This window comes from Eubalaena glacialis, chromosome 2, assembly GCF_028564815.1.
Source record: "Eubalaena glacialis isolate mEubGla1 chromosome 2, mEubGla1.1.hap2.+ XY, whole genome shotgun sequence".
NCBI classification, from domain to species: Eukaryota; Metazoa; Chordata; class Mammalia; order Artiodactyla; family Balaenidae; genus Eubalaena; species Eubalaena glacialis.
The window spans coordinates 70,301,097-70,328,122 of record NC_083717.1 but is presented as its reverse complement, the minus strand read 5'-3'; the positions used below and the strand labels follow the sequence as shown (position 1 = coordinate 70,328,122).

Below are 27,026 nucleotides of genomic sequence, written 5' to 3'. Positions count from 1 at the left end.
ATTTGTAATGTTAGCATATATAATATCATTTATAGATTCAGAGAATTTTTGAGCTAGAAGGAACTAGATCAACCATGTCATCTATACCCCCCACATCCTACTATTTTGCAGAAAAAGAAACTAAGACCCCTGAAGGGGAAGTAACCTGACAAAGATAGCAATAGGAAAGGAACTTGAACCCAGATCTTTCAAATCCCCCAACCCAGGGGCTCCTCTGCTTCCCCAACACCACCGGGCTGCCCTGAAAGCTAAAAGCATCAATATCTTAACACATCTGTGCCACAACAGAGTGCAGTGGTACATGGTTAGGAAGCTCTGTACTTTTCAAATAGTCTCTTCTGCATATTTTGCTAATGGGACTATATCTAATGTGCCTGAGAAATAACCAGTCCTATGGAAATGGATTACCAACTGAGTTGATACTCACATACTCCTGAAATAGATAAGTATATTTTGATAAATATGAGCTACTAACCCAGAGAGCAATCATCACAAGGTTAAGTTCAATAATATGAAAGCTGTAGTACTATGCAATCACTCACCTTGTAGGGCAAAAAGAGAGGCTGCATCTGTGGCTGTCTCAGATGGGGCTTGTGTTATTGGTCTTAAGTATGATCTATAACCTTTTAAAATAGAGGCCATGAAACATAAAAATGCCTCTTGGATTTCCAAATCTATCATGTGCAACCTCTTTCCAGAATTAAAATCATAATCATTCATTGCTAAGTCCATTAGTCCATCGTCTCTTGGTCTCTGCTGCACTGTGAAGAAATACAGTGTTAATGTTTTCCCCAGAACTGTCAAAATTAATGTTCATAATGGTATCAATTATAAATCCATTGCATATGTAATTCAAGTCATTATGCTGCATACCTTAAACTTGTACAGTCCTATATGTCAATTATATCTCAATAAAATTGAAAGAAAAATAATAAATGTGTTGTGTTTTCAAAAGGGCTCAAGCTACTTCAACCCTTTGTTTACATAACTCCTTAATATATAACCCTAGCAAAACTTGAATTTGGTCTGAGGATAAGGATGGTAGTAATGCTCAATGTTAACTTCCTGATTTTCATGGTTATAGCGTACTGTAGTGATACAGAATGTACTTATTGGTAGGAAATACACTTCATTTGGAGATGATGGGGACATCTATTCTCAAAAGGTCACAGAAACAAAGTTTGTGATTGCCTCAAAATTTTAAAACTTCTTAAAATATGAGGAACAATAAATCATTTTAGGGAGGTTTTTTTGGAGTTCTTATTGTTTAAAAAAGTAAAAGTACGTGGGCACTGGAATGGAAGGCCTAGGTTTTAACCCTAGCTTCATCCTTATTAACTGTATGATCTCTGACAAGCTACCTCCCTCAAATTTAGTATCTTCACAGTTGTAAAGACGAAAGAATGTATGTGAAAGTGCTCTGAAGCTGTAAAGTGATATATAATCCTGAATAACAATATCAGTATTGTTTAAACCTGTAATTTTAAGCTGTAAGATTCTACCCTTCAGTAGAGCTAGATGGGTTATTTCACTTATTTTAATAATACTTAAATACTGCTACAAGAGCTGCTGGGCTTCTCAGCTATTCAAAAGAAGCACATGAATTTTTAGAAAGCAATTAACTAAGTAGCTTAAATAAAATTCCATACATAATTTATTTGTTCCATAGTATAAAATTTGTTCCATTTGATGTCATTTTTTCATATCCCAATACTTATAAGCCACTTCTGAATTATCTACTTGTTATAAGGTTTACTTTGTAAACACTGTCTTTTTCCATGTCTCTTTCCAACTATTCTATAGGCACCCTTGAACCCTTGAGGATGTAGGCCACCTCCCATGTTTATATTTCACCTAATACATAAATGAGAACCTCAAATATTGCTGCACCATTACTGACCATTTTTTATACAATAAGTATTAAATTATGAACCCTGAATGGACTGTTGGTATAAAATACCAAGAGGATTAGATAAATGAAGGCTTAATTCCTCTTATTGGTAATTCTGGATCACTATCAAGATACTCTTATTGTAAGCTTTGAACTGAAATTCTCCATATCCTAATCAATTTTCACTTTAATTAATTTCCGAATGCTTCTGGCAAGCTTCTATTTTCAAATTATTTGAGGTAAGCACAGCATTAAGATCTACGGAAGGTGAAAAGCACATGACCTTGCTCTCAACCCACAAAAATCATCAGCATTTTCTAATGTAATTTAAACCATCTGTCTTAGATTTTCAAAACTAACTTTCTATTCTATGTATAAAGAAAATATACAAGTAGAAACCAGTATTTTTTCCATAGTATTTGAAAATAATCACCTTAATCTCTTTTTGAATTTTATTATGATGTAAAATATTAACTTTGTAAATCTCCCACTCAGCTTCTCAAAAATTTTGCTTTAATGCTCATTTGCCTTTAAGATTGTAAAAACACTTTCCTTTAGGTAAACACCATCCTTTTACACGTAAGACAAAGTTGCTGGAGTCCTTTCTTCAGATTAAATTACTTCCTTTAATTAAATTATACACTTACATTTTGCCAACTGCTGGTGCAAATTATTCAGTGTGTTCATCAGATTTTTACATGGTTTCTTTGGAAGTACCTTCCAGGCTACATTTTTCTTGTCACCAGTTCTGAGATTAAATGACAACAATAATATATTTGTTAGATTAACTTGGGGTGGGGCAGGGGTGGGTATATATCTGTTATTTATAAAAAGGGGAAAAGAGAAAACACATTGAACAAAAATAAAATATACAAAATATTCTACTTAACAGAAGAAAAATACTACAGGGGTAAATTGGAGTGTTTAATACTTAAAAATTAATTTATATGAGAGTAGAACCCTGTATTAAATATAGCTCAAAACTTTACACTTATGTTTATACTGAGTCAATTCCACTTGCTTTGGAATCATGCAAATCACTACAAAACTTAATGTGGTGGTCATTACTCTTAATCTTATCTAAGAGTCTCTAGACACCTAAACATTGGGAAAATCCTACTATTAGGAGATTTTTTTCTTATATACTCTAAGACAAAGCACTGTAGAAAACTTTCAATGAACTTATGATCCATAAAGCTTATCAAAATACTTCGGTATATCCAAATATTTAGTTTCCTAAAAATACAAGTAAAATTTAGCTTTGTTTCTTTCAGAAAAGAAATAATCTATAATATTAGATTATTTGGGCTTCCCTGGTGGCACAGTGGTTAAGAATCCGCCTGCCAATGCAGGGGACACGGGCTCGAGCCCTGGTCCGGGAAGATCCCACATGCCGCGGAGCAACTAAGCCCATGCGCCACAACTACTGAAGCCCATGTGCCACAACTACTGAAGCCCGCGTGCCTAGAGCCCGTGCTCCACAACAAGAGAAGCCCACGCACTGCGACGAAGAGTAGCCCCCGCTCGCTGCATCTAGAGAAAGCCCGTGTGCAGCAACGAAGACCCAACACAGCCAAAAATAATAAATAAATAATAAATTAATTAATTAAAAATATATTAGATTATTTGAATAAAGTATAACACTCCAAAATACTTTTATAACTATAAAAGAGGACATCAGCTTGACAGTGATATCTTTGTTTCTAGATGAACTCCTATAATCTCCTTTATACAACCTTTACAACACAGTTAATCCGTTAAAAAAATTTATTTTATTTATTTTTATTTTTGGCTGCATTGGGTCTTTGTTGCTGTGTGTGGGCTTTCTCTAGTTGCGGCAAGTGGGGGCCACTCTTTGTTGTGGTGCACGGACCTCTCACCACGATGGCTTCTCTTGTTGTGGAGCACGGGCTCTAGGCACATGGGCTTCAGTAGTTGAGGCACGCGGGCTCAGTAGTTGTGGCTCGCGGGCTCTAGAGTGCAGGCTCAGTAGTCATGGCACACGGGTTTAGTTGCTCCGCAGCATGTAGGATCTTCCCGGACCAGGGCTTGAACCCTTGTCCCCTGCATTGGCAGGCGGATTCTTAACCATTGCGCCACCAGGGAAGCCCATGATCTTTAAACTATATATGGAGTAGGAGAAGAAAAGAGCATGGTGATAAAACATGATAAAGCTTTCTGACTTAACTATAGGTTTGTTGATTCCACTCTCTATTTATTAAATCTTTTTTCTATTTCAAAAGCAATAAATACTCATTTTAGGAAACTTGAAAAATGCAGAGAAAAAGGAGAAGAAAAGTAAATCACTTATGTTCTAACCACCAAAGACAACATCATAGCACCAGTGTGAAATGGAATTGCTGAACTTTTTTTTTTAATGTTCCCTAAACTTCCCACAGAACAAAAAGGGCAAATATCACTTTGAAAGAAAAAAGAGTGGATGGGAAAGCTTAAGCTGACAAAGAAGAACTGTCTTGGAATCTACCCTATCTTTCCACAATGATAATAAAATACAGATAGGGCAGGGTCAAACTGCAGATGTCCTGCTGTGAGATTTTATTTCATCTATAATGTGACCAGGACTATTGAACCCTGTATTAAAGTGAGAACACAATGTAAAAACACTTTTGACATTATTTTCTTGCTAAAACTTTAAAACACAGCACTCCTACTGTGCCTTAGCATTCACTGTGTGTGTGCCTGCCTTGCTAACTAGATTATTAGCAACTTAAGAGAAAGGAGTGTATCTGGTTTGTCTTTTTATTCCCAGTGCCTAGCAAAAAAAAAAAAAAGGCACTCAAGAGATGTCTGCAGCATAAGTGAATGAACAGTATTTTGGTATCATTTCATCAAATTACTATTATTTACTCACATAATTTCCTCCTCTTGCCCTTGATATCATCACTGTAAAACTTGGCTCGGGAGAAGAGTTTTATCGAGGGACTTCCCTGGTGACGGTGGTTAAGAATCCACCTGCCAATGCAGGGGACACGGGTTCGAGCCCTGGTCCGGGAAGATTCCACATGCCGCGGAGCAACTAAACCCATGTGCCACGACTACTGAGCCTGCGCTCTAGAGCCCGTGAGCCACAACTACTGAGCCCACATGCCACAACTACTGAGCCCAAGCACCTAGAGCCCGTGCTCTGCAACAAGAGAAGCCACCGCAATGAGAAGCCCGTGCACCGCAACAAAGAGTGGTCCCTGCTTGCCGCAACTAGAGAATGCCTGTGCGCAGCAACGAAGACCCAACGCAGACAAAAATAAATATATTTAAAAAAAAAAAAAAGGAATTTTATCTAGTACCTGAGTTTGGATCTATGACAGCCTTCTGCATTTTTATTCATAGTAAGTTCCATTTATAGGATTACTATTGCATAAGTAGTTAGCCAGTAATAAGTGGCAGAAGTAATAGTTATGGAGTCAGACAATGATAGTTTCAAAATCAGTTCTGGCAGTTTTAAGTTATGTGCCTTTTTATAAATTACTTAAAAATCTAAGCTTTGGTTTTCTTATCTGTCTGTCAGACTGGTTGGTAAAAACTACCTCACAAAATACAGAGAATAATATGAGATACCTTAGGCTATGCATACAGCTTTATGCCTAGTACATATCAGATATTAATTTCCCTTTCTTCAGAAATTTCTTGACATTCATAATATATTCCTTATTATATGTATTTATGAGTCAGAGAAGGGAAAAGGAAACCACAGATTTCATACTCAGATTTTTCTTTCAAATTTCAGGTTGAGGCTCCAGAAATTCAGGATGAAGGAAAGTAGAAAGCTATTAATTCACTAGTTTAGTCCTCCCATAGGTTTGGAAAGGCCATAAAACCAAGAAGGAAGACCACTGATGAGGGCAAACAAGTCATGTTTCTTTGATTCTTTAACTCATTAGTGATCAAAACAAAGTTAAAATGATAAGAATAAAATTCTTTTAACAAATTGAGGAAAAGTATAAAAGTATAAAAAGAGAGAAAATGTATATACTTATTTACCACCCTGAATTTCAATTTTTAAAAACATTATGTCATGTAACATTAACAACTGGCCAAAAAAAAAGAGATACTACTTTAATATTTGAAGAATTAAATATTTCTGGTAAAGTATGAAATGTTCATGGTAAAGAATCTTTGACGCTATTTATCCCATATATAAAATGGCTTTAATGCACAAAGTACATCCCATATTTTCTTGGTTAGGCTTTTGAAAGCATACATGCCTTATAAAAGAAAATTATTTTTTGCTAAACTTTTCTAATGGTTTAGGCAGTTGAGGTTTTGACATATAACAATACTAGAATTAATGTAAGATTTCAGAATTAAATCAAAAGGCTTTAATATGAAACATGCTTATTTAAAAATGTAGAAAAACCTATCTCATAACTACGTACTTAAATTGTAAAAGGTATACTAGCTTTTGGGCTTTACTAATAGGGTAACTTGCAGCTATTTTAAGTATGTCTTGTGGATGCAACGTGGTATTGCATCAATTTCCTCTTCCCCGAAGAGCTTAAGTATGATTAAACTGAAAATAAACAATACAAGAGAAAACACTGAATTATAAAAAAGCTGTAAGTATGCAGTTCCAGTAGCTTAGCTACAACTTAAATATTATTCCAATAGAGAGAGAAAATTATAAAATCCTTACATTTCTTACATAAATTTCTAAGTAAGCGTAAGATTATAATATTTCTCAAATATTGAAAGAGCTGAGGATTAAAACCTTCTCTAATACACTAAACCTATCCCATCAAAGTATAGTAAGAACTGATTCAAAGATGGTAAAAACCCCAAATATAAAAACAACATAGCTCAAAAGAATTCTAGTTATCATTCACAAAATATACATTTACATACATACACTACAAAGTTGTAAATTACTGGAAGTAGAATCATTAAAACGAACTTACTGAGAAATTGTGTTGGTATCTAGGTCAACACAACTGACATCTGGTGGAGGGTCATAGAGATCAAAGTATCTTGAATCAATTCCTACTATGAATGGACATGGTGCACTCAAGACATCTGCTAAAGCCAGTGGGCAGAGAGGAACATAGGGGCATGGCCAGTGGAAAGGGAAAATCATCTTCGATAAATAAAAGAAAAGAGAATATTTAGCTGTTTGACTTTGAAGCATAATTCATCAGCACACACAAAAAACTGTCTTTTAAATATTTATACCGAAAGTGGTATAATGCTTGTTAAATAATTACAACTAGTGTTAATGGCCAGAAAATTGAAATTCATTACACTCATTAGTTAAGCATTAAAACAGCTTTAAATTATATGAATAATTAGGTTTAAAATGAAACTGACTGCCAATAAGAAACTGTGATACTCACAGACACTAATGCTTCTGTCACACTAGTAAGCACTGAAGGCCGTAAGGAATGAATAAGAATCTTATGTTCTGTTACTGCAAACACCAGTAGTGTCACAGCATTTTCAGGGCCTAAATTCTGAAGTAGTGTTGAAAACTTGCCACCACTATAAATCCAAACAAAAATATATAATTAAAAAAACAGAGATCAAACACCTCATTATCCAAAATAATTTTTAAAAGTTCATGATTAGGGTAGGACTATAGTTCATATTACATATTTAACTTTAAACATGACTGTCGCTCTTACGTAGGGAAAACACTGCATCAGAAACACACTATGAAAATAATGAAGTTTTATGAGGTTCTGAAATCATTCGATTCTTCTGCGTTGTATTAAATATGGAAAATGAAAAGTCATCTGCTTCATTTTGTATAAAAAGATCTGCCATGTAGATAATGTTCCAATAAAGAATTCAATGTATAAGAGGGGTGCTTTGGTTGAAAGCAAATCGTTTAATGCAAGTTTTTTTTCTTTTTTTTTTTTTTTTTAACATGGCTCATCTTCCTCTGTAATTATCAGAAAACGTACGTGACTTACAGGCCCAACTGCCTTAAGGTAAATACACATCTCAAAGTTTGGATTTACAAATAGCTAGATTATCTTTACTATTGTAATGATAATATTAATTAAGAGCTACTAAGTGATGATACACACATACAAAGCAAATTAATAATCAAAACTTAGACATTGTACATGGTTAACAAAATACTGCATTAACAAAGTAAATGACTCTGGGCTTCCCTGGTGGCGCAGTGGTTAAGAATCCGCCTGCCAATGCAGCGGACACGGGTTCGGGCCCTGCTCAGGGAAGATCCCACATGCTGCGGAGCAACTAAGCCCGCCACAACTACTGAGCCTGCACTCTAGAGCCCGCAAGCCACAACTACTGAGCCCGAATGCCACAACTACTGAAGCCTGCTCGCCTAGAGCCCGTGCTCTGCAACAAGAGAAGCCGCCCAATGAGAAGCCCGCGCATTGCAATGAAGAGTAGCCCCCGCTCGCCACAACTAGAGAAAAGCCTGTGCGCAGCAACAAAGACCAAACGCAGCCAAACATAAAAAAAAAATAAATTTTTTAAAAAATTTTTAAAAAAAAGTAAGTGATTCAGTAAGCTAACCAGTATTTCATCTTTATAATGCTAAATAATTGGCTTCACTGAATTAACTTTTTTAAAATAAACCAAAACTAATAAAGTCTCTTGGAGAAATGAACACATATGCCCACAAAAAACTTGTGCATGTTCATAGCAGCATTATTTACAGTAGCCCAAAAGTAGAAACAACCCAAATGTCTGTCAACTGATAAATGGATAAATAAAATGTGGTATATCCATACACTGAAATATTTGTTGGAAATAAAAAGGAATGAAGAACTGATACATGCTATAATGTGGATAAACATTAGAAACATGCTAAGTGAAAGAAGCCAAACACAAAAGGCCACATTTTATATGATTCCATTTATATGAAATGTCCAGGACAGGCAAATCTGAAGCGAAAGAAGTAGATCAGCAGTTGCCTAGGGCTGGGAAGGGGGCGTGTGTGTGTTTGTATATATAGGGATGGGAGGAGTAAGGGAGGGTAACTGCTAAAGGGTACAGGGTTTTTTTGGAGCTATGAAAATGTTCTAAAATTGATTATAGTGATAGTTGCAGAACTCTGTGAATGTAATCATTGAATTGTACAATTTAACTGGGTGAATTGCATGGTATGTGAATTATATATCAATAAAGCCATTACCAAAAAATAAAAAAAGGCTCTTGGGTAATGTAGAATTGTTTTAAAGTAGTCTCAGTCAGTATTTCTAATTTATTCTCAGCTCAAACAAAGGTTAAGAAAACACTGGTCACTCTGGGCCAAGACCTGGTGATGAAATAATCTGCAATTCTTACAAAATTAATGTCAAAGATGGCAGCTGGTCTCCCTTAGGTATGTGCTACAAAATAACTTAATTATATTGTAACTATTTCCCTGCTAGAAAAATTACACAGCTAATTAAATTTCAAGAAATGATACTTTAGAAAAAACATATTTCATAATCTTTCTGAACTTTTAAGGTGATGAAATACATTATTCTATTCCATGGGCTAGTATTTATAAGTAACTTTTTATTTGGGGGTTAAATTTAAAATTAATTGCATTTGAATGTTCTTCAGAGGATATTTAAAGCTAAAAAAAATTGTTTTCATAATCTACAGACATATATACGTATTTATGTAGTTGTATGTACTTAATCATAATAAATGGATACACAAAATACCAAACACTATTGTAAAAGTTTTTCTGTGTTCTTTAAGACCTTTAACCTCACTGTTAAGTAAAAGAAATTTAGGTAAGAAACAATTAAATGAGAAGTATTTCCATCGACATTTGCAATTTTCCCTAGGAAAGAGAGAAAATACTTGAATGTTACTTTAGCTCACACTACATTTAGAGAAACACAAATGAAGTTTTACTTGCCTTAGCGGAAGAGGTGAAGAAACAGGCTGACTGAGAATCAGATTATCATGTGGTGATAACTGAAAATAGATTAAAAATAAAGTATTTGAAATATAAAGATGAACTTTAAAACATCACTTTCCAGAAAAAAACATATATATATAGACGATGCCCATAAAGTTTCAATATCCCCATTCACCAGTATAGGAACCATCTATATCACTTACTAAGATCCTGAAAAATATGTCCTGATGACTGACCTCTTCTAACTACTAACTCTTCTTACTCTGAATCCTATCTCTTTTCTTCTGTTTCTCAACATTTCCCTGATGCCATTTAACAAATCTGTATCAAAAGACTAAATTATTCATTTAATACGGTAAAACCAGAGTTAGCAAACCTATGGCCTCAAGGCAAATCCACAGGCCACCTGCTTTTATAAATAAAGTCTTATTAAAAAAAAGCCATGCACATTTGTTTACGTGTTACCTATAGCTGCTTTTGTGCAATGAAAGCAGAGCTGAGTAGTTTCCAGAGAGACAGTATGGCCTTTACTGTAAAGACTGAAACACTGTTTCAGCCTCAACATAAAAAACTTGTCAACTTCTGCTATAAAACGTATCTTTTATGTGTATTCAAACTGATTGTGCTATATGTATTCTGGCACTAAATACCAAGAAGTAACTTGGGATGATATGTAGATATGCAGACTATTTATAAAGCTTATCAAAATGATATTTTTCTAGACATTTTATCTGTATCAATATATTAATGCAATTAATTTAATCTACATTTAAAATTTTATGCAGATTTACACAAATTTGCAAATATCTATTTATAAATGATTTCTAATTTTGAATGATACTCCATTAAGGGCTGTGATAAATACAAGGCACATATAGTGATAATACATGAAATATTTTCTCAAAATCACTTCAAAAATCGTGATTAAATAGATTCAAAAGACCTTACCTATAAAGAGCATAGACAAAAAAGAAATGTAAACAAAAGACGAAAGATAAAGTCAACAGGGAAAAGAGATGGGGAAAATAATTTATGTTCACTTTAAACTTCCTCCTCTCACAAAGATATGAGCAATTCTTCATGCAATATATGAAAACACACAGCTTTTTCTTTTATCTCTTCTAATACATTTAACTTAGGGAATAAATGCCAAAGGCACAAATGTTCAAATACCAAGAATAAATTTAGGGAAAGCAGTCCCTTTTTACGTGTTCAAAACGCCTACTGCTGTCTACTTCTTTAACTCTGCAACGCTTTATCTAAGAGGAAACATTAGATGTCTGTCTGGGAGGCAGTTAATAAAACCATAAGGGTCCAAACTCCAACGTAAAACAGTATCTGGTTCTCTTTTGATTTCATTTGATTTTTTTACCCATATAAAATTGTTATTCTTATGGTACATTTTGACAGAGTCAATAATTATTTAACAGAGCACTTACATCATGAAAATCTTACCTGAACTAAAATCCGTGGTCTCTGAGGAGACGGAAAAGGAACTTTATGCATAAAATGAGAAATATGCCTTAAAAACAAACAAACAAACACCTGATTGATTCCAAAGTGAATACCATATGCTATAAAGGTCAACATGTCACCACAAGTCCAGGTTGAGTCAAAAGCTCTGTGTACCTATAATTTCGAAATCCCTGCTACTACAAAAGCAAGTGAACAAACAACAACCAAAAATCATTTGTCCCAGGAAAGTTCCTTCTATCTAAACCCACCCCAAAACTTTTCATATTAATACTTTCTCACATTCAATAACGTTTGTGTTATTAATGTCTGAAAAGCCACTGTAACTTCTACCTCTCCCTAAGAAGATAACAAACAACGTAACAGAGATGTGGACATTACCAAAGAAGCTAATTCTTGCATATACTTTTTAGTCAATTGCTCATATTTTAAAAATGAAGCAATATACTTTTTAGTCAATTGCTCATATTTTAAAAATGAAGCAACCACTGAGTACTCCAGAAAAATGAAAGAGTTTAACTGTTTCTAAAACATGAACAATATACTTTTTATTAACAATAGGTTAAAAATTCTATTACTGATTTTACGGGTTTTTTCCCCAGAAGAGAACAGATAAAAAGCTAGATTGATGGGTTTTGTTTTGAATACCATGGAAAAGAAAAAAGGCAACAATAGTGAACAATCCTTTTTTAAGGAATGAGCTATTTTATTTCTCTATTACTTTTAAACTATTTCCAAATCATCTTGGTTTCAGAACTGAGATAATTTCAACTGGATACAAAACATCAGAAGAGAAAATTATTAATTTTTTACAAACATGTTTTGACTGCCTGCTATATATAAGATACTGCGAGACATGTTGGGAATTATTTTTTTAAAAGCCATATACTACCAGTTTCTACTATTAAGGTACTCACAGTTTAAGAACAAAAAGATAAGGGGAATGAGTTCCAGAGGACACACATCTGCTTGCATTATGTGAAGTAGTTAGAATAGCAGAAAACAAAGTGTGATCCATGAATACCTAAAGATCCCCAAGACCAATTCAGGGAGAATCTGCAAGGTCAAAGCTACTTTTTAAAGACACCGTTTGCCATTTTCACTGTGTTGATATTTGCACTGATGGTGCAAAAGCATTGTGGATAAAACTGCTGCCCCTTACTATGAATCAAGGGAGTGGCACTGAACTGTAGCTGTTGTATTCAGTTTCACTTAAGAATGTCTCGGATGAAGCAGTAAATACTATTAATTTTACTAAATTTTGACTCTGCAGTGTATACTTATAAATAATCTGTGTGATGAAAGGGGAAGAATGCATAAAGCACTTCTGCTGCATACAGGAGTATGATGTTTGTCTTGAGGAAGAGCACTTGTGTGACTGAGTTGTGAGTGAATTAGCTGTTTTTGTTTTGCTTTGTTTCCAGAGAATGCCATTTTTCCTTGAAAGAACAAAAGACATATTAATGTTATCCAATGTGGGTATTCAGTAGATATTTTCTACATTAAAATGAACAAAGTGAGGCTATTGCTTCAAGAAAAATAACTTACAGTACTTGTTGCCAATAATTAAATTCAAGCTTTCCAATAAAAAGAAATGTAGTACTGTCACATGCTACAATATGGATGAACCTTGGAAACATTACGAAAAGATGAAAGGATCCAGTCAAAGAAGACCATATAAGTTGCTTAGACCTGAGTGGATAAGTGGGGAATGGGGCAGGACACCTAATGGGTATGGGGTTTCTTCTAGGGGATGAAAATGTTCTAAAATTAGATTTTGGTAATGGTTGTACACCCTGTGAATGCATGTTTTTAAAAAACATTGAATTGTATACTAATTTAAATGGGTGAACTGTGTGATATGTGAATTATATTTCAATAAAGCTGTTTTTAAAAAGCCAAGGGAGAAATCAAAATGGAATACTAAAACCTTTTTCTCAGTTAACCCCAAAGGAGGAACAAACAAATAAGTAAATAAATTCAAGCTTTCAAGTAAAAATTAGAATCTTGCTACCATAAACTTGACAATTTCTCAATACTCAAAAATTTTTCTGATGTAGGTGGTTATATTCACAAATCTGATTTTTAAATTTTGATAACGAGATGTATCTATGTTAACTCAGTGAACCAGTATTTTCCAAATGACCAATGTACGATGCTACAAAATCACACATCTATGAAAGTTCCACTCAAAGAGATAGACCAATAGATTTTACTGTAACAGAGAAAGTTCATCACTAAAGTTTTAGATTCCATACTGACAGTAACCTATAATAAACTATACTTGTCAAGTTTTGGTGCACTGTCAAAAAAGAAAATCCACAATTTTCTGAAAAGACTATTCAAATGCCCTCCCTTTTCCACATACATATTTGTGTGAGGCCACGTTTTTTTCATTATGTCAACCAAAACAACATATTGCAACAGACTGAAAGCACAAGCATATATGAAAACCTAGCTATGGGACTTCCTTGGCAGTCCAGTGGTTAAGACTCTGTGCTCCCAATACAGGGGGCATGGGTTCGATGCCTGGTTGGGGAACTAAGATCCCACATGCCGCATGGCCAAAAAAAAATTAAAAATAAGATAAAATGAGAACCTAGCTATGTTCAATTAAGCCAGACGTTAGAGATTTGCAAAAAATGTAAAACAATGTCACTCTTCTTCCTAATTTTTTTGTTTTAGGAAATGGTTATTAAAAAAGAAAAAAGATATTTATGATAACATGTAACAGGTTTATCATTTTTTAAAATAAATTAATAAATATTTTTGAAGTTCTCAGTTTTAATTTCTAATGTAGTAAATATTAATAGATATAACACGTTAAAAAAAGCTCTTTGGGGGGGGTCTTCATTTTTAAGAGTATAAAGTGGTCCTGAGACTAAAAAATTTGAGAACTGGTGGATTAGAATACTGAGATGCGGGCAGAAAACTGCAAGGAAAAATTATAAAGTAATATTTTACATTGACTGTTCTTATAATAATTCTATCACTTTCAACTGTCATTAGAATCACAGAATTCTGCCAAAGAACACAAAAGAGCTTAAGTGATAGATGATATAAAATAAACAATAGTCAAATAGACAGTGGTGATGTTTAGATCTCATTTGTGTCAAACCTTACTACATTAAAGATTATTCAGTTTTAGTGATCTTAAAGTAAATCACAAAAATTTTAAAAAGAATAAAAAATACATTTATCTAATTTTTCCTTTAAATTCATGATATCTAAAAATAGTAAGGAATATTTTAAAGGTTCATATAAACCCAAATTACATGTAAAATAAGAATTAACAAAACCTGTAAAAAAAAACGCTAATTAGGATCTCCAAACTTCACAAGAGTATCAAAAAGATGAAACATTTATTTCATTTTGTTAGAGATAAAATTATCTAAAATAACAAAACTGTAGGTATAATAGAGAAATATTACCTGACTGAATCAACCAAACTTTTTTTCTCTTGAAAAATCTAGCTTCCAAATAAAATTTACTCAATTACCAGTACAAATACACCACACATAATGGAAAGAGCTGCCAAATTTTGAACCAAGAAGGCTTCTAACTTACTTCTCAATTGGAAGGACATGAGGTCCAGAGATGGAATAACGATATAGAAAAGTCAGAAACTTCCTGAATGCATCAAAAAAAGGCCAGTGAGAGAGAAGACAGATGCATTTACTAGTGTGAACTGTCTTGGAACTATCAGACTTCTCATCTGCTGATGATGCTAAACCCAAAAGAAATCTCTGTTTTTCTGTGAGATTCTCTTCGGAGTATGGTTCATAAAACTGAATAGCAGCACCATAGACCTGGAAAACAAGTAATATATTTGATAAATATGCCTTATATCATTTATTCCAATCACATCATTAGTTAAATATTTAATGGATGAGCTATTAGGAGCCATTATATGCCTATGAGCCAAGCAAGGTGCCAGGTACCAGAAACCCAGTGGTGAAGAGACACCTCTCTTGCTTTCTTGAAGTACGTTAAAACATCAACGACAACAACAACAAAACTACACAGCACAACTCTCATGTCTCCTTATTATTGGGGAAAAAAAGGTGTTTTAATTAAATTGCATTTGTTTTATAGAGTAAAAGCAATTGTATCAATATTCTCTATAAGGAAATGATTGAAAATAATTATTTAATAGAGAGTGGGACAGAATTTTAGATAAGGAAATAAATATTCCAACTTCAGACAATTCACTGAATTTCTCTAGACCTCAATTTCCCAATATATGAAATGAAGATGTTAGACTAGATGATTTCCAAAGTCCATTCCAACTATATAACAGTTTATGATTCTAAATAACACTGCGTATTTAATAATGTCTTTAGTATTACTTTAAAGTTTCTGTAACACAGAAAACGAAGCAATGAAGGATCATCATTTGATGATGAAAAAAAATCTTTCACTATATTCACAAAAAAAGCACTTGGGTATATGGGACAGAATGAAATTCTCTTTTCCTGTGTCTCTGGATATAGTTATTTTAACAAAGTGGAAGAGGTGAGTGTAATAGATTCAATTTAACCAGTTATTTTTTCTATTGTTCCTGCATATAAAACTTAAGACTTGAAAGTGTACAAGAAATTTGCAGATATCATTTGTTAAACATATAGTACCTTTTCAGCTGAGGCTCCAGTTAACACAAATGTAGAAAATACAGGGAGAGGGTATTTGCTATTTGGTGGCCAACATTCAATAGTTGCACCCATTGGTAAACAAAATAGGGGAACAGATTCTGGGAGTGAGAATGACTCATAATCTTCTGGAGGGTATCTACAAATTAGACCTGTAAAAACAATAATAAATATTAACTCATCATGTCTTGAATTTAGGGGCTCATAATTTGAATGATGCTAAAATGCTTTATTATTTAACACTTTTGGAAGACCAAAACATTACATATATGTTCACCAAGTAACCCTGAATACTTTAGTAGGATTCATATAGATTTTAATCCTCAAACTATTCATATTAACTATGTAATATTTATCAAGCTTCATCCACAAAGGCTAGTAAAGTAAACAAGAAAAGATTATTCTAAAGAAACATACACAAATATAAACACACTCCTAAAAATTCATTTTGTGGTCACACTGCCTTAAAGCATATGAACATACTATTTTTTTTTGAAATGTTCAAATGCATATATCCACTTCACTAGCTTTCAATAACTTTCCCTTAGGGTTTTTTTGACACATTAAAATAGATATTCTATAGGACTATATATATAACTTCTAGGACAAATACAAGAAAAATACACATAAAAATAGAAGTCACATATTTACAATGTCTTTAAAATTGTATCAGCTTAACCCCAGCTTCTGAATAATCCCAGAATATATGAAAATAGAGTTTCAAGTGGCATATTATTTCATGTTAAATAGACTAGTCTAGAGAGTAGTCCAGGTATCTTCTACCTAACAAACCCTCGGAGCAGACTCTTGTCCTGGATTTTGTGGGACCAGAAACAGAAAATAGGTTCCCTGACCTTGAACCCTTGAAGTCAAGTGGAAACCATCACCAGACATGATCTTAAATACAAAATGATAAACTAAGAATATGAGTGGTTGGTCTGCCACACTAATATCTGTTTGACTTTGGACAAATCATGTACCTATAGGTCTCTGGTTTTCTCATCTATAAAGTGAGATGAACTAGATATAGAGGTCCAAGGCAGTTCTAAAATTCTCTAATTATATGCTAGCCAGCCAGTTGATCCCATAAGGATTTACAGTTAACTCTCCATTACTTTCTCAAGTCATGAAGTAACGGTATAGCCTTTAAGTAACTATAGAAATAGCGATGAGCTGTGGACCCCAGAAAATCACAGGTAGAAGAAGGTAGGAGTCTAGGACACTAACTTTAAAAATTTATTTTTTAAAAGGTTGAATCTGCTCTCTTGTACATAATTTGATATTTTGAGGTTTCTGGCAATTCAACTATGCATTATAAAATTACAAGTTAGTTTACAATATTTCAGATGATTTTGAAATATAATTACATATGAACTATAGATTTGATTAAATTTAATATAAATATTAAGGAAACATTAATTTAAAAGGACAATAAATACTTTTCCACATTTTCTACTGATTTAAAAACTTAAAGAGAACGATATCTACTTATTAGTTATTTACTTAAACCTAATATTTTAAAAACTTTGCCTTCTTTTAAAATTAATATTCCATTAAGCATCCAATAAAGTATGGATGAAGACAAAACAATCAAAAGACATGGGTTATATAGTCCCAGTCCTGACACTAACACATTGTAAGACAGGTTTCGTTTTTTTTTTCTTTAATCTTATTGGTCCCATAATACATTTATAAAGTATTCCATGAAAAATTATACTTACCAGCTTTGTAAGATATAGTGTTAGTCTTTGCCACCGATTTTTTATAACATAAGTACACTGCTGATCCCCACTGAATTAAAAAAAAAGGAAATATCATTAAATTGTAAAAGGTAGTAACTTAATAAAATGGAATCTCTTTGATCTCTCCGGTATGTATTTCCTAAGATGTAGTGACAGATTTCTTTTTATTTTCACTTGGTTATTTTGTCAGCATTTTACTGGAGTTATTGCCTAATTTTCTTTCAGAAGTAAAATGTAACATTTTCCCCTTGCGATAGCAATGGCATGAGGAAAGCGACCCTTTAAAACAAAACTAAACCACAAAAATTTAGATTTTATTGTAAGTCCAAACTCTGGGCAGAAATGATAAAAAGAAATACCTACTCGTGTATGTAGACCTTTCTTTCGATTCCACAACACCTTTCAGATATTGCCAGATTTTTCTCCAGTTCTTTATACCAAAACTCAAGAGTTGTAATTTGCCATAACCATTTCCTTATTTCCTATTCTTTCATGAATCCATTCCAAACCAGGTTTTAATCCCATCATTTTTTTAAAAGAACACTTTAACAACTTTAATGATGCCAAATGTAAGAGTTGATTCCTAGTCTTCATCTTTTTCAACCTCTCAGCAGATTTTGATACCACTAATGACTCCCTTCCTGAAACATTTTCCTTTCTTGGCTTTTGAGGCATCACACTCTCCTGGTTCCCTCGCCACCAAATCTCTGGCCAGTCCTCAATCTCCCTTGTAGCATCCCCTCTCTTTTCCTGATCATTAAATGTGATCTTTTCTTTATTTTCTCTAAATGATCTCATCTATTTAGTACCACGCCTTTAAATAACAGCTACTCCCCAAAGAGTCTCAAATTCCTAGTCCCAGCTACAAATGAGATGAAGAAGACTATGGGTAAAGCAGATTTGGGGGTAAAGAAAAGGAGTTTCAGACATCTTAAGTTTGAAACATCTATTAGACATCCAAGCATAGAGTCAAATGGAGGTAAGGCGAGAAGTCTGAAATGGATATGTAACTTAGGAGATGTCACCACTTGACATGAGGTGGTGACGGATACATTCACAGAGCACATTTCCTCACCTCCTTCAGGCCTCAACTCAAATGTCACTTTATTAGACAGCCTTCCTTTCATCACCTTATATACAATAACAAGTCTCCCTCTACCCTCCCCAGTCCTCCCTACTGCCCCTATCTGGTTTTTTTTTTTTTTCTTCCATGCATAGATAGCACTTACCACCACTGGGCATATTGTATATTCTCTAATTTATTATCTGCCTCCCACCACTAGAACATAAGCTCCATGATGGTAAGGGCTTTGTTTTGTCCACTGCTGTATCTAGCACCCAAAACAATGCCTATTATGTAGAAATACTTAATAAATACTTGTTAAAGGAATGAATGTGAGGGGATGTGTTTGTGCATACATGATGGAGAGTGCCTGCATGGACCAGTACATGAGGACAGATACTTAGCACTGAGAACAAATATATAAAGAAAATACACTTACTTTAAGAAATACATTTTTTAAATATTAAGAGATTACCATAACAAACACCAATTTACTCACCCCCTAGTTTTAACAAATGTTAACAATGACCTTATTTGCTTCCGATATTTTAATTTATAAAGAAACAAAAAAATTACAGATTTAACTAAAGCCTCATCTTCCATCCCTTTCTGTCCTCTAGAGTTAACTACTAGCCTGAAGCTAGCGCATTTCATTCACATGCATTTTAAAAACTTCTACTATGTAAATATACACATCTTTAAGTATGTATCATTGTTTTGTATGCTTTATAACTTTATATAAACGGTGATGCGCTGAATATACACCTTTATGGCTTGCTTTCTCACCCATCAAAATGATTTTGAGAATTAGTTACGTTGATACAGATCTACTTTCTTCATCTGAACAGTTGGATAGTATTCCATTAATGAAAGAAACATAGTTTATTTTATCCATTCCCCTACTGAGGGACATTTAGGTTGTTTCCTTTTGGGGGGACTATTATGAACAATGATACAATAAGTTGGCTCATCATCTAGAAATTTTCCACTTTCTTAAACATTTTTAATATGTCCCCAGCAGATTAGTATGTTAAATCCTACTTATTTAGGACATTAAGTTATGCTCATTGCTCTGTTGGGATTTTGTTTTTTAATAAACATTTCAATATTTTTGCATCAAAAGAATGTATGTATAAAATTCAAGTGGATATTATGAATGTAGGCAAACTGGACTTTTAGTTTATCCGGTGGGTAAAAAATTTATAAAGGGTCCTGTATTGCAAAGTCTCAACTCCAGTTCCCAATAAGCCAAATTTGTAAAGGTAACAAAAAAACCTTCAATAACTTTTGTGATGATAAAAAAGGAACTATATATGACCATGTGGATATGGCAGAAACTGAAAGGAATATCTTAAAATAAAAAACAAAGACTTAAAGTAAAAGTTATAAGGCTCTGGAGGAAAAGAGCCAAGGATACAAGAAGCTTTTTCTAAATTTCTTCTTATACAAAGGTTCAGCAAAAAAGAAAGTAGGAAGAGCCATTGTTCTTAAAATACTTTAAACATTTAACCCATAAAATATCCACACTGTGGTTTGCCATGGCAATTACCTTTCTTCTGGAATTAGGTGCATGATTTAACTACTTGGTTTGTTAATAACTCCACTTTTCTAAATCAACTTGCTAAATCAAACATTGACATTCCTGAAAAGTTGTAAAACAAGAGCCATTTGTAGAGAATATTAAAAAAATACTCTCAATGAGTTAAAAACTGAGGAGAAAGTCCCAAATTAGCCAAATATTTGCTGTTCGAATCAAACCACCTGGACTAAATATCCTTAACTACACATTTTTTTGCAGTTTTGGACCATATGACACACTTAAGTTCTCTTCCAGCTCTAAAATATTACTATTCTATTCTAAATCAATCAAAGTCCAAATCACTTAAGGCTTATGGTTCAAAGGTTAAAAACTAGTAATTCTTGAAAACTTTTGCCACAAGTTTTTTTTTTTAAAAATAAATTTATTATTTATTATTTTTAAATTTTGGCTGCATTGGGTCTTCGTTGCTGCGCGCGGGCTTTCTCTAGTTGCTGCAAGTGGGGGCTACTCTTTGTTGCGGTGCCCGGGCTTCTCATTGTGGTGGCTTCTCTTGTTGCGGAGCACGAGCTCTAGGTGCATGGGCTCAGTAGCTGTGGCTCGCGGGCTCTACAGCGCAAGCGAAGTAGTCGTGGCCCACGGGCTTGTGGGATCTTCCAGACTAGGGCTTGTGGGATCTTCCAGACTAGGGCTCGAACCCACGTCCCCTGCATTGGCAGGTGGATTCTTAACCACTGCACCACCAGGGAAGGCCCCTTGCCATAAACTTTTTTTTTTTTTAACATCTTTATTGGAGTATAATTGCTTTACAATGGTGTGTTAGTTTCTGCTTTATAACAAAGTGAATCAGTTATACATATACATATATCCCCATATCTCTTCCCTCTTGCATCTCCCTCCCTCCCACCCTCCCTATCCCACCCCTCTAGGTGGTCACAAAGCACTGAGCTGATCTCCCTGTGCTATGAGGCTGCTTCCCACTAGCTATCTATTTTACATTTGGTAGTGTATGTATGTCCAATGCCACTCTCTCACTTTGTTGCAGCTTACCCTTCCCCCTCCCCGTATCCTCAAGTCCATTCTCTAGTAGGTCTGTGTCTTTAATCCCGTCTTGCCTCTAGGTTCTTCATGACGACTTTTTTTTTTTTTTTAGATTCCATATATATGTGTTAGCATACTGTATTTGTTTTTCTCTTTCTCACTTACTTCACTCTGTATGACAGACTCTAGGTCCATCCACCTTACTACAAATAACTCAATTTCGTTTCTTTTCATGGCTGAGTAATATTCCCTTGTAGATATGTGCCACATTTTCTTTATCCATTCATCTGTTGATGGACACTTAGGTTGCTTCCATGTCCTGGCTACTGTAAATAGAGCTGCAATGAACATTGTGGTACATGACTCTTTTTGAATTATGGTTTTCTCAGGGTATACGCCCAGTAGTGGGATTGCTGGGTCATATGGTAGTTCTATTTTTAGTTTTTTAAGGAACCTCCATACTGTTCTCCATAGTGGCGGTATCAATTTACATTCCCACCAACAGTGCAAGAGGGTTCCCTTTCTCCACACCCTCTCCAGCATTTATTGTTTGTAGATTTTTTGATGTTGGCCATTCTGACCTGTATGAGATGATATCTCATTGTAGTTTTGATTTGCATTTCTCTAATGATTAATGATGTTGAGCATTCTTTCATGTGTTTGTTGGCAATCTGTATACCTTCTTTGCAGAAATGTCTATTTAGGTCTTCTGTCCATGTTTGGATTGGGTTGTTTGTTTTTTTGATATTGAGCTGCATGAGCTGCTTATAAATTTTGGAGATGAATCCTTTGTCAGTTGCTTCATTTGCAAATATTTTCTCCCATTCTGAGGGTTGTCTTTTCGTCTTGCATATGGTTTCCTTTGCTGTGCAAAAGCTTTTAAGTTTCATTAGGTCCCATTTGTTTATTTTTGTTTTTATTTCCATTTCTCTAGGAGGTGGGTCAAAAAGGATCTTGCTGTGATTTATGTCATAGAGTGTTCTGCCTATGTTTTCCTCTAAGAATTTGATAGTGTCTGGCCTTACATTTAGGTCTTTAAGCCAATTTGAGTTTATTTTTGTATATGATGTTAGGGAGTGTTCTACTTTCATTCTTTTACATGTAGCTGTCCAGTTCTCCCAGCACCACTTATTGAAGAGGCTGTCTTTTCTCCACTGTATATGCTTGCCTCCTTTATCAAAGATAAGGTAACCATATGTGCGTGGGTTTATCTCTGGGATTTCTATCCTGTTCCACTGATCTATATTTCTGTTTTTGTGCCAGTACCATACTGTCTTGATTACTGTAGCTTTGTAGTATAGTCTGAAGTCAGGGAGCCTGATTCCTCCAGCTCCGTTTTTCTTTCTCAAGATTGCTTTGGCTATTCGGGGTCTTTTGTGTTTCCATACAAATTGTGAAATATTTTGTTCTAGTTCTGTGAAAAATGCCAGTGGTAGTTTGATAGGGATTGCATTGAATCTGTAGATTGCTTTGGGTAGTAGAGTCATTTTCACTATGTTCAGTCTTCCAATCCAAGAACATGGTATATCTCTCCATCTGTTTGTATCATCTTTAATTTCTTTCATCAGTGTCTTATAATTTTCTGCATACAGGTCTTTTGTCTCCTTAGGTAGGTTTATTCCTAGGTATTTTATTCTTTTTGTTGCAGTGGTAAATGGGAATGTTTTTTTAATTTCACTTTCAGATTTTTCATCATTAGTGTATAGGAATGCAAGAGATTTCTGTGCATTAATTTTGTATCCTGCTACTTTACCAAATTCATTGATTAACGCTAGTAGTTTTCTGATAGAGTCTTTAGGATTCTCTATGTATAGTATCATGTCATCTGCAAACAGTGACAGCTTTACTTCTTCTTTTCCAATTTGGATTCCTTTTATTTCTTTTTCTTCTCTGATTGCTGTGGCTAAAACTTCCAAAACTATGTTGAATAATAGTGGTGAGAGTGGGCACCCTTGTCTTGTTCCTGATCTTAGTGGAAATGGTTTCAGTTTTTCACCATTGAGGACGATGTTGGCTGTGGGTTTGTCATATATGGCCTTTATTACGTTGAGGTAAGTTCCCTCTATGCCTACTTTCTGGAGGGTTTTTACCATAAATGGGTGTTTATTTTTGTCGAAAGCTTTTTCTGCATCTATTGAGGTGATCATATGGTTTTGCTCCTTCAACTTGTTAATATGGTGTATCACATTGATTGATTTGCGTATATTGAAGAATCCTTGCATTCCTGGGATAAACCCCACTTGATCATGGTGTATGATCTTTTTAATGTGCTGTTGGATTCTGTTTGCTAGCATTTTGTTGAGGACTTTTGCATCTATGTTCATCAGTGATATTGGCCTGTAGTTTTCTTTCTTTGTGACATCTTTGTCTGGTTTTGGTATCAGGGTGATGGTGGCCTAGTAGAGTTTAGGAGTGTTCCTCCCTCTGCTATATTTTGGAAGAGTTTGAGAAGGATAGGTGTTAGCTCTTCTCTAAATGTTTCATAGAATTCGCCTGTGAAGCCATCTGGTCCTGGGCTTTTGTTTGTTGGAAGATTTTTAATCACAGTTTCAATTTCAGTGCTTGTGATTGGTCTGTTCATATTTTCTATTTCTTCCTGGTTCAGTCTCGGAAGGTTGTGCTTTTCTAAGAATTTGTCCATTTCTTCCAGGTTGTCCATTTTATTGGCATATAGTTGCTTGTAGTAATCTCTCATGATCCTTTGTATTTCTGCAGTGTCAGTTGTTACTTCTCTTTTTTCATTTCTAATTCCATTGATTTGAGTCTTCTCCCTTTTTTTCTTGATGAGTCTGGCTAATGGTTTATCAATTTTGTTTATCTTCTCAAAGAACCAGCTTTTCGTTTTATTGATCTTTGCTATCGTTTCCTTCATTTCTTTTTCATTTATTTCTGATCTTTATGAGTTCTTTCCTTCTGCTAACTCTGGGGGTTTTTTGTTCTTCTTTCTCTAATTGCTTTAGGTGTAAGGTTAGGTTGTTTATTTGAGATGTTTCTTGTTTCTTAAGGTAGGATTGTATTGCTATAAACTTCCCTCTTAGAACTGCTTTTGCTGCATCCCATAGGTTTTGGGTCATCGTGTTTTCATTGTCATTTGTTTCTAGGTATTTTTTGATTTCCTCTTTGATTTCTTCAGTGATCTCTTGGTTATTAAGTAGTGTATTGTTTAGCCTCCATGCATTTGTATTTTTTACAGGTTTTTTCCTGTAATTGATATCTAGTTTCATAGCATTGTGGTCAGAAAAGATACTTGATACGATTTCAATTTTCTTAAATTTACCAAGGCTTGATTTTTGACCCAAGATATGATCTATCCTGGAGAATGTTCCATGAGCACTTGAGAAGAAAGTGTATTCTTTTGTTTCTGGATGGAATGTCCCATAAATATCAATTAAGTCCATCTTGTTTAATGTATCATTTAAAGCTTGTGTTTCCTTATTTATTTTCATTTTGGATGATCTGTCCACTGGTGAAAGTGCGGTGTTAAAGACCCCTACTATGATTGTGTTACTGTCGATTTCCCCTTTTATGGCTGTTAGTATTTGCCTTATTGAGGTGCTCAATAAGCATAAGTATTGAGGTGCTCCTATGTTGGGTGCATAAATATTTACAATTGTTATATCTTCTTCTTGGAATGATACGTTGATCATTATGTAGTGTCCTTCTTTGTCTCTTGCAATAGTCTTTGTTTTAAAGTCTATTTTGTCTGATATGAGAATTGCTAATCAAGTCCAGGAAGCACAGAGAGTCCCATACAGGATAAATCCAAGGAGAAACACACCAAGACATATATTAATCAAATTATCAAAAATTAAACACAAAGAAAAAAATATTAAAAGCAGCAAGGGAAGAACAACAAATAACATACAAGGGAATCCCCATAAGGTTAACATCTGATCTTTCAGGAGAAACTCTGCAAGCCAGAAGGGAGTGGCAGGACATATTTAAAGTGATGAAGGGTAAAAACCTACAACCAAGATTACTCTACCCAGCAAGGATCTCATTCAGATTTGACAGAGAAATTAAAACCTTTACAGACAAGCAAAAACTAAGAGAATTCAGCACCACCAAACCAGCTTTACAACAAATGATAAAGGAACTTCTCTAGGCAGGAAACACAAGAGAAGGAAAAGACCTACAAAAACAAATCCAAAACAATTAAGAAAATGGTCATAGGAACATACGTATCAATAATTACCTTAAATGTAAATGGATTAAATGCTCCAACCAAAAGACATAGACTGGCTGAATGGATACAAAAACAAGACCTGTATATATGCTGTCTACAAGAGACCCACTTCAGACCTAGGGACACATACAGACTGAAAGTGAGGGGATGGAAAAAGATATTCCATGCCATAAGCTTTTAATGGGAGGTGGAGAAGTGGGGGAAATATTTTTTGAGGCCAAAGCTGTAAACCTGGTACAAAAATCACGTATGAACTCGAGGAAAGACTCAACACGTATTTCCTCATGTCCATTAGATTGTTTTTTGGGTTTTGGTTTTTTCGGTTTTTTCCTCCTGGTTTTGAAAACTAGTAGATGCTTTCATTCAAGCTACCTAATCTCCCCAAATCAAAAATAAGCTAAAATACCTATACTCTTGAGTATTATCAACACATCAATAATTTAATCCTAACCATTTCCTGATTCTCTATATACACAGTCGAAAGATATGAAAATAAGTTTCCTGCATTGCATGTCTATTTTAGTTTTCCTGAACGAGTTAGAAGTCATTGTACATCTACTCCAAAGATCTAAATTTGCTTTTACTACCTTATAGTCAATGGAAACAAAGATTGTTAAAAGATATAAACCACAACCCACTGCTTAAAAAAAGACACCTACCACTAAGATTAGGGAACTTTCTCTATATTCAGGACTGATACTAGATTTAAGAGTAAGAAAATAGGATGGTGGAGTAGAAGGACGTGCTCTCACTCCCTCTTGCGAGAACACAAGAATCACAACTAGCTGCTGGACAATCATCGAAAGGAAGACACTGGAACTCACCAAAAAAGATACCCCACATCCAAAGACAAAGGAGAAGCCACAATAAGATGGTAGGAGGGGCACAATCACAGTAAAATCAAATCCCATAACTGCTGGGTGGGTGACTTACAGACTGGAGAACACTTATACCACAGAAGTCCGCCCACTGGAGTGACGGTTCTGAGCCCCACATCAGGCTTCCCAACCTGGGGGTCCGGCAACGGGAGGAGGAATTCCTAGAGAATCAGACTTTGAAGGCTAGCGGGATTTGACTGCAGGATTTTAACAGGACTTAGGGAAACAGAGACTCCACTCTTGGAGGGCACACACAAAGTAGTGTGCGCACTGGGACCCAGGGGAAGGAGCAGTGACCCCATAGGAGACTGAACCAGACCTACCTGCTAGTGTTGGAGGGTCTCCTGCAGAGGCAGGGGGTGGCTGTGGCTCACCGTGGGGACAAGTACACTGGCAGCAGAAGTTCTGGGAAGTACTCCTTGGCGTGAGCCCTCCCAGAGTCTGTCATTAGCCCCACCAAAGAGCCCAGGTAGGCTCCACTGTTGGGTTGCCTCAGGCCAAACAACCAACAGGGAGGGAACCCAGCCCCACCCATCAACAGTCAAGTGGATTAAAGTTTTACTGAGCTCTGCCCACCAGAGCAACAGTCAGCTCTACCCACCACCAGTCCCTCCCATCAGGAAACTTGCACAAGCCTCTTAGATAGCCTCATCCACCAGAGGGCAGACAGAAGCAAGAAGGACTACAATCCTGCAGCCTGTGGAACAAAAACCACAT

General features: G+C 34.9%; 1 protein-coding gene across 6 annotated transcripts in view; it reads right to left on the bottom strand.

Moving 5' to 3' along the window:
* DENND4A (DENN domain containing 4A) overlaps positions 1-27,026 on the bottom strand; it is a 134,207-nt gene that overhangs the window by 55,957 nt on the left and 51,224 nt on the right. For all 6 annotated transcript variants that reach the window (XM_061180166.1, XM_061180165.1, XM_061180169.1 and 3 more), the window contains 9 exons: positions 17,584-17,653; positions 15,845-16,014; positions 14,781-15,022; positions 11,196-11,262; positions 9,738-9,796; positions 7,237-7,381; positions 6,805-6,980; positions 2,539-2,639; positions 543-761 (listed from right to left, as the gene is read on the bottom strand). In XM_061180166.1, the coding sequence (XP_061036149.1) occupies positions 543-761; positions 2,539-2,639; positions 6,805-6,980; positions 7,237-7,381; positions 9,738-9,796; positions 11,196-11,262; positions 14,781-15,022; positions 15,845-16,014; positions 17,584-17,653 (1,249 nt within the window). The remainder of the gene's footprint in view (positions 1-542; positions 762-2,538; positions 2,640-6,804; positions 6,981-7,236; positions 7,382-9,737; positions 9,797-11,195; positions 11,263-14,780; positions 15,023-15,844; positions 16,015-17,583; positions 17,654-27,026) is intronic.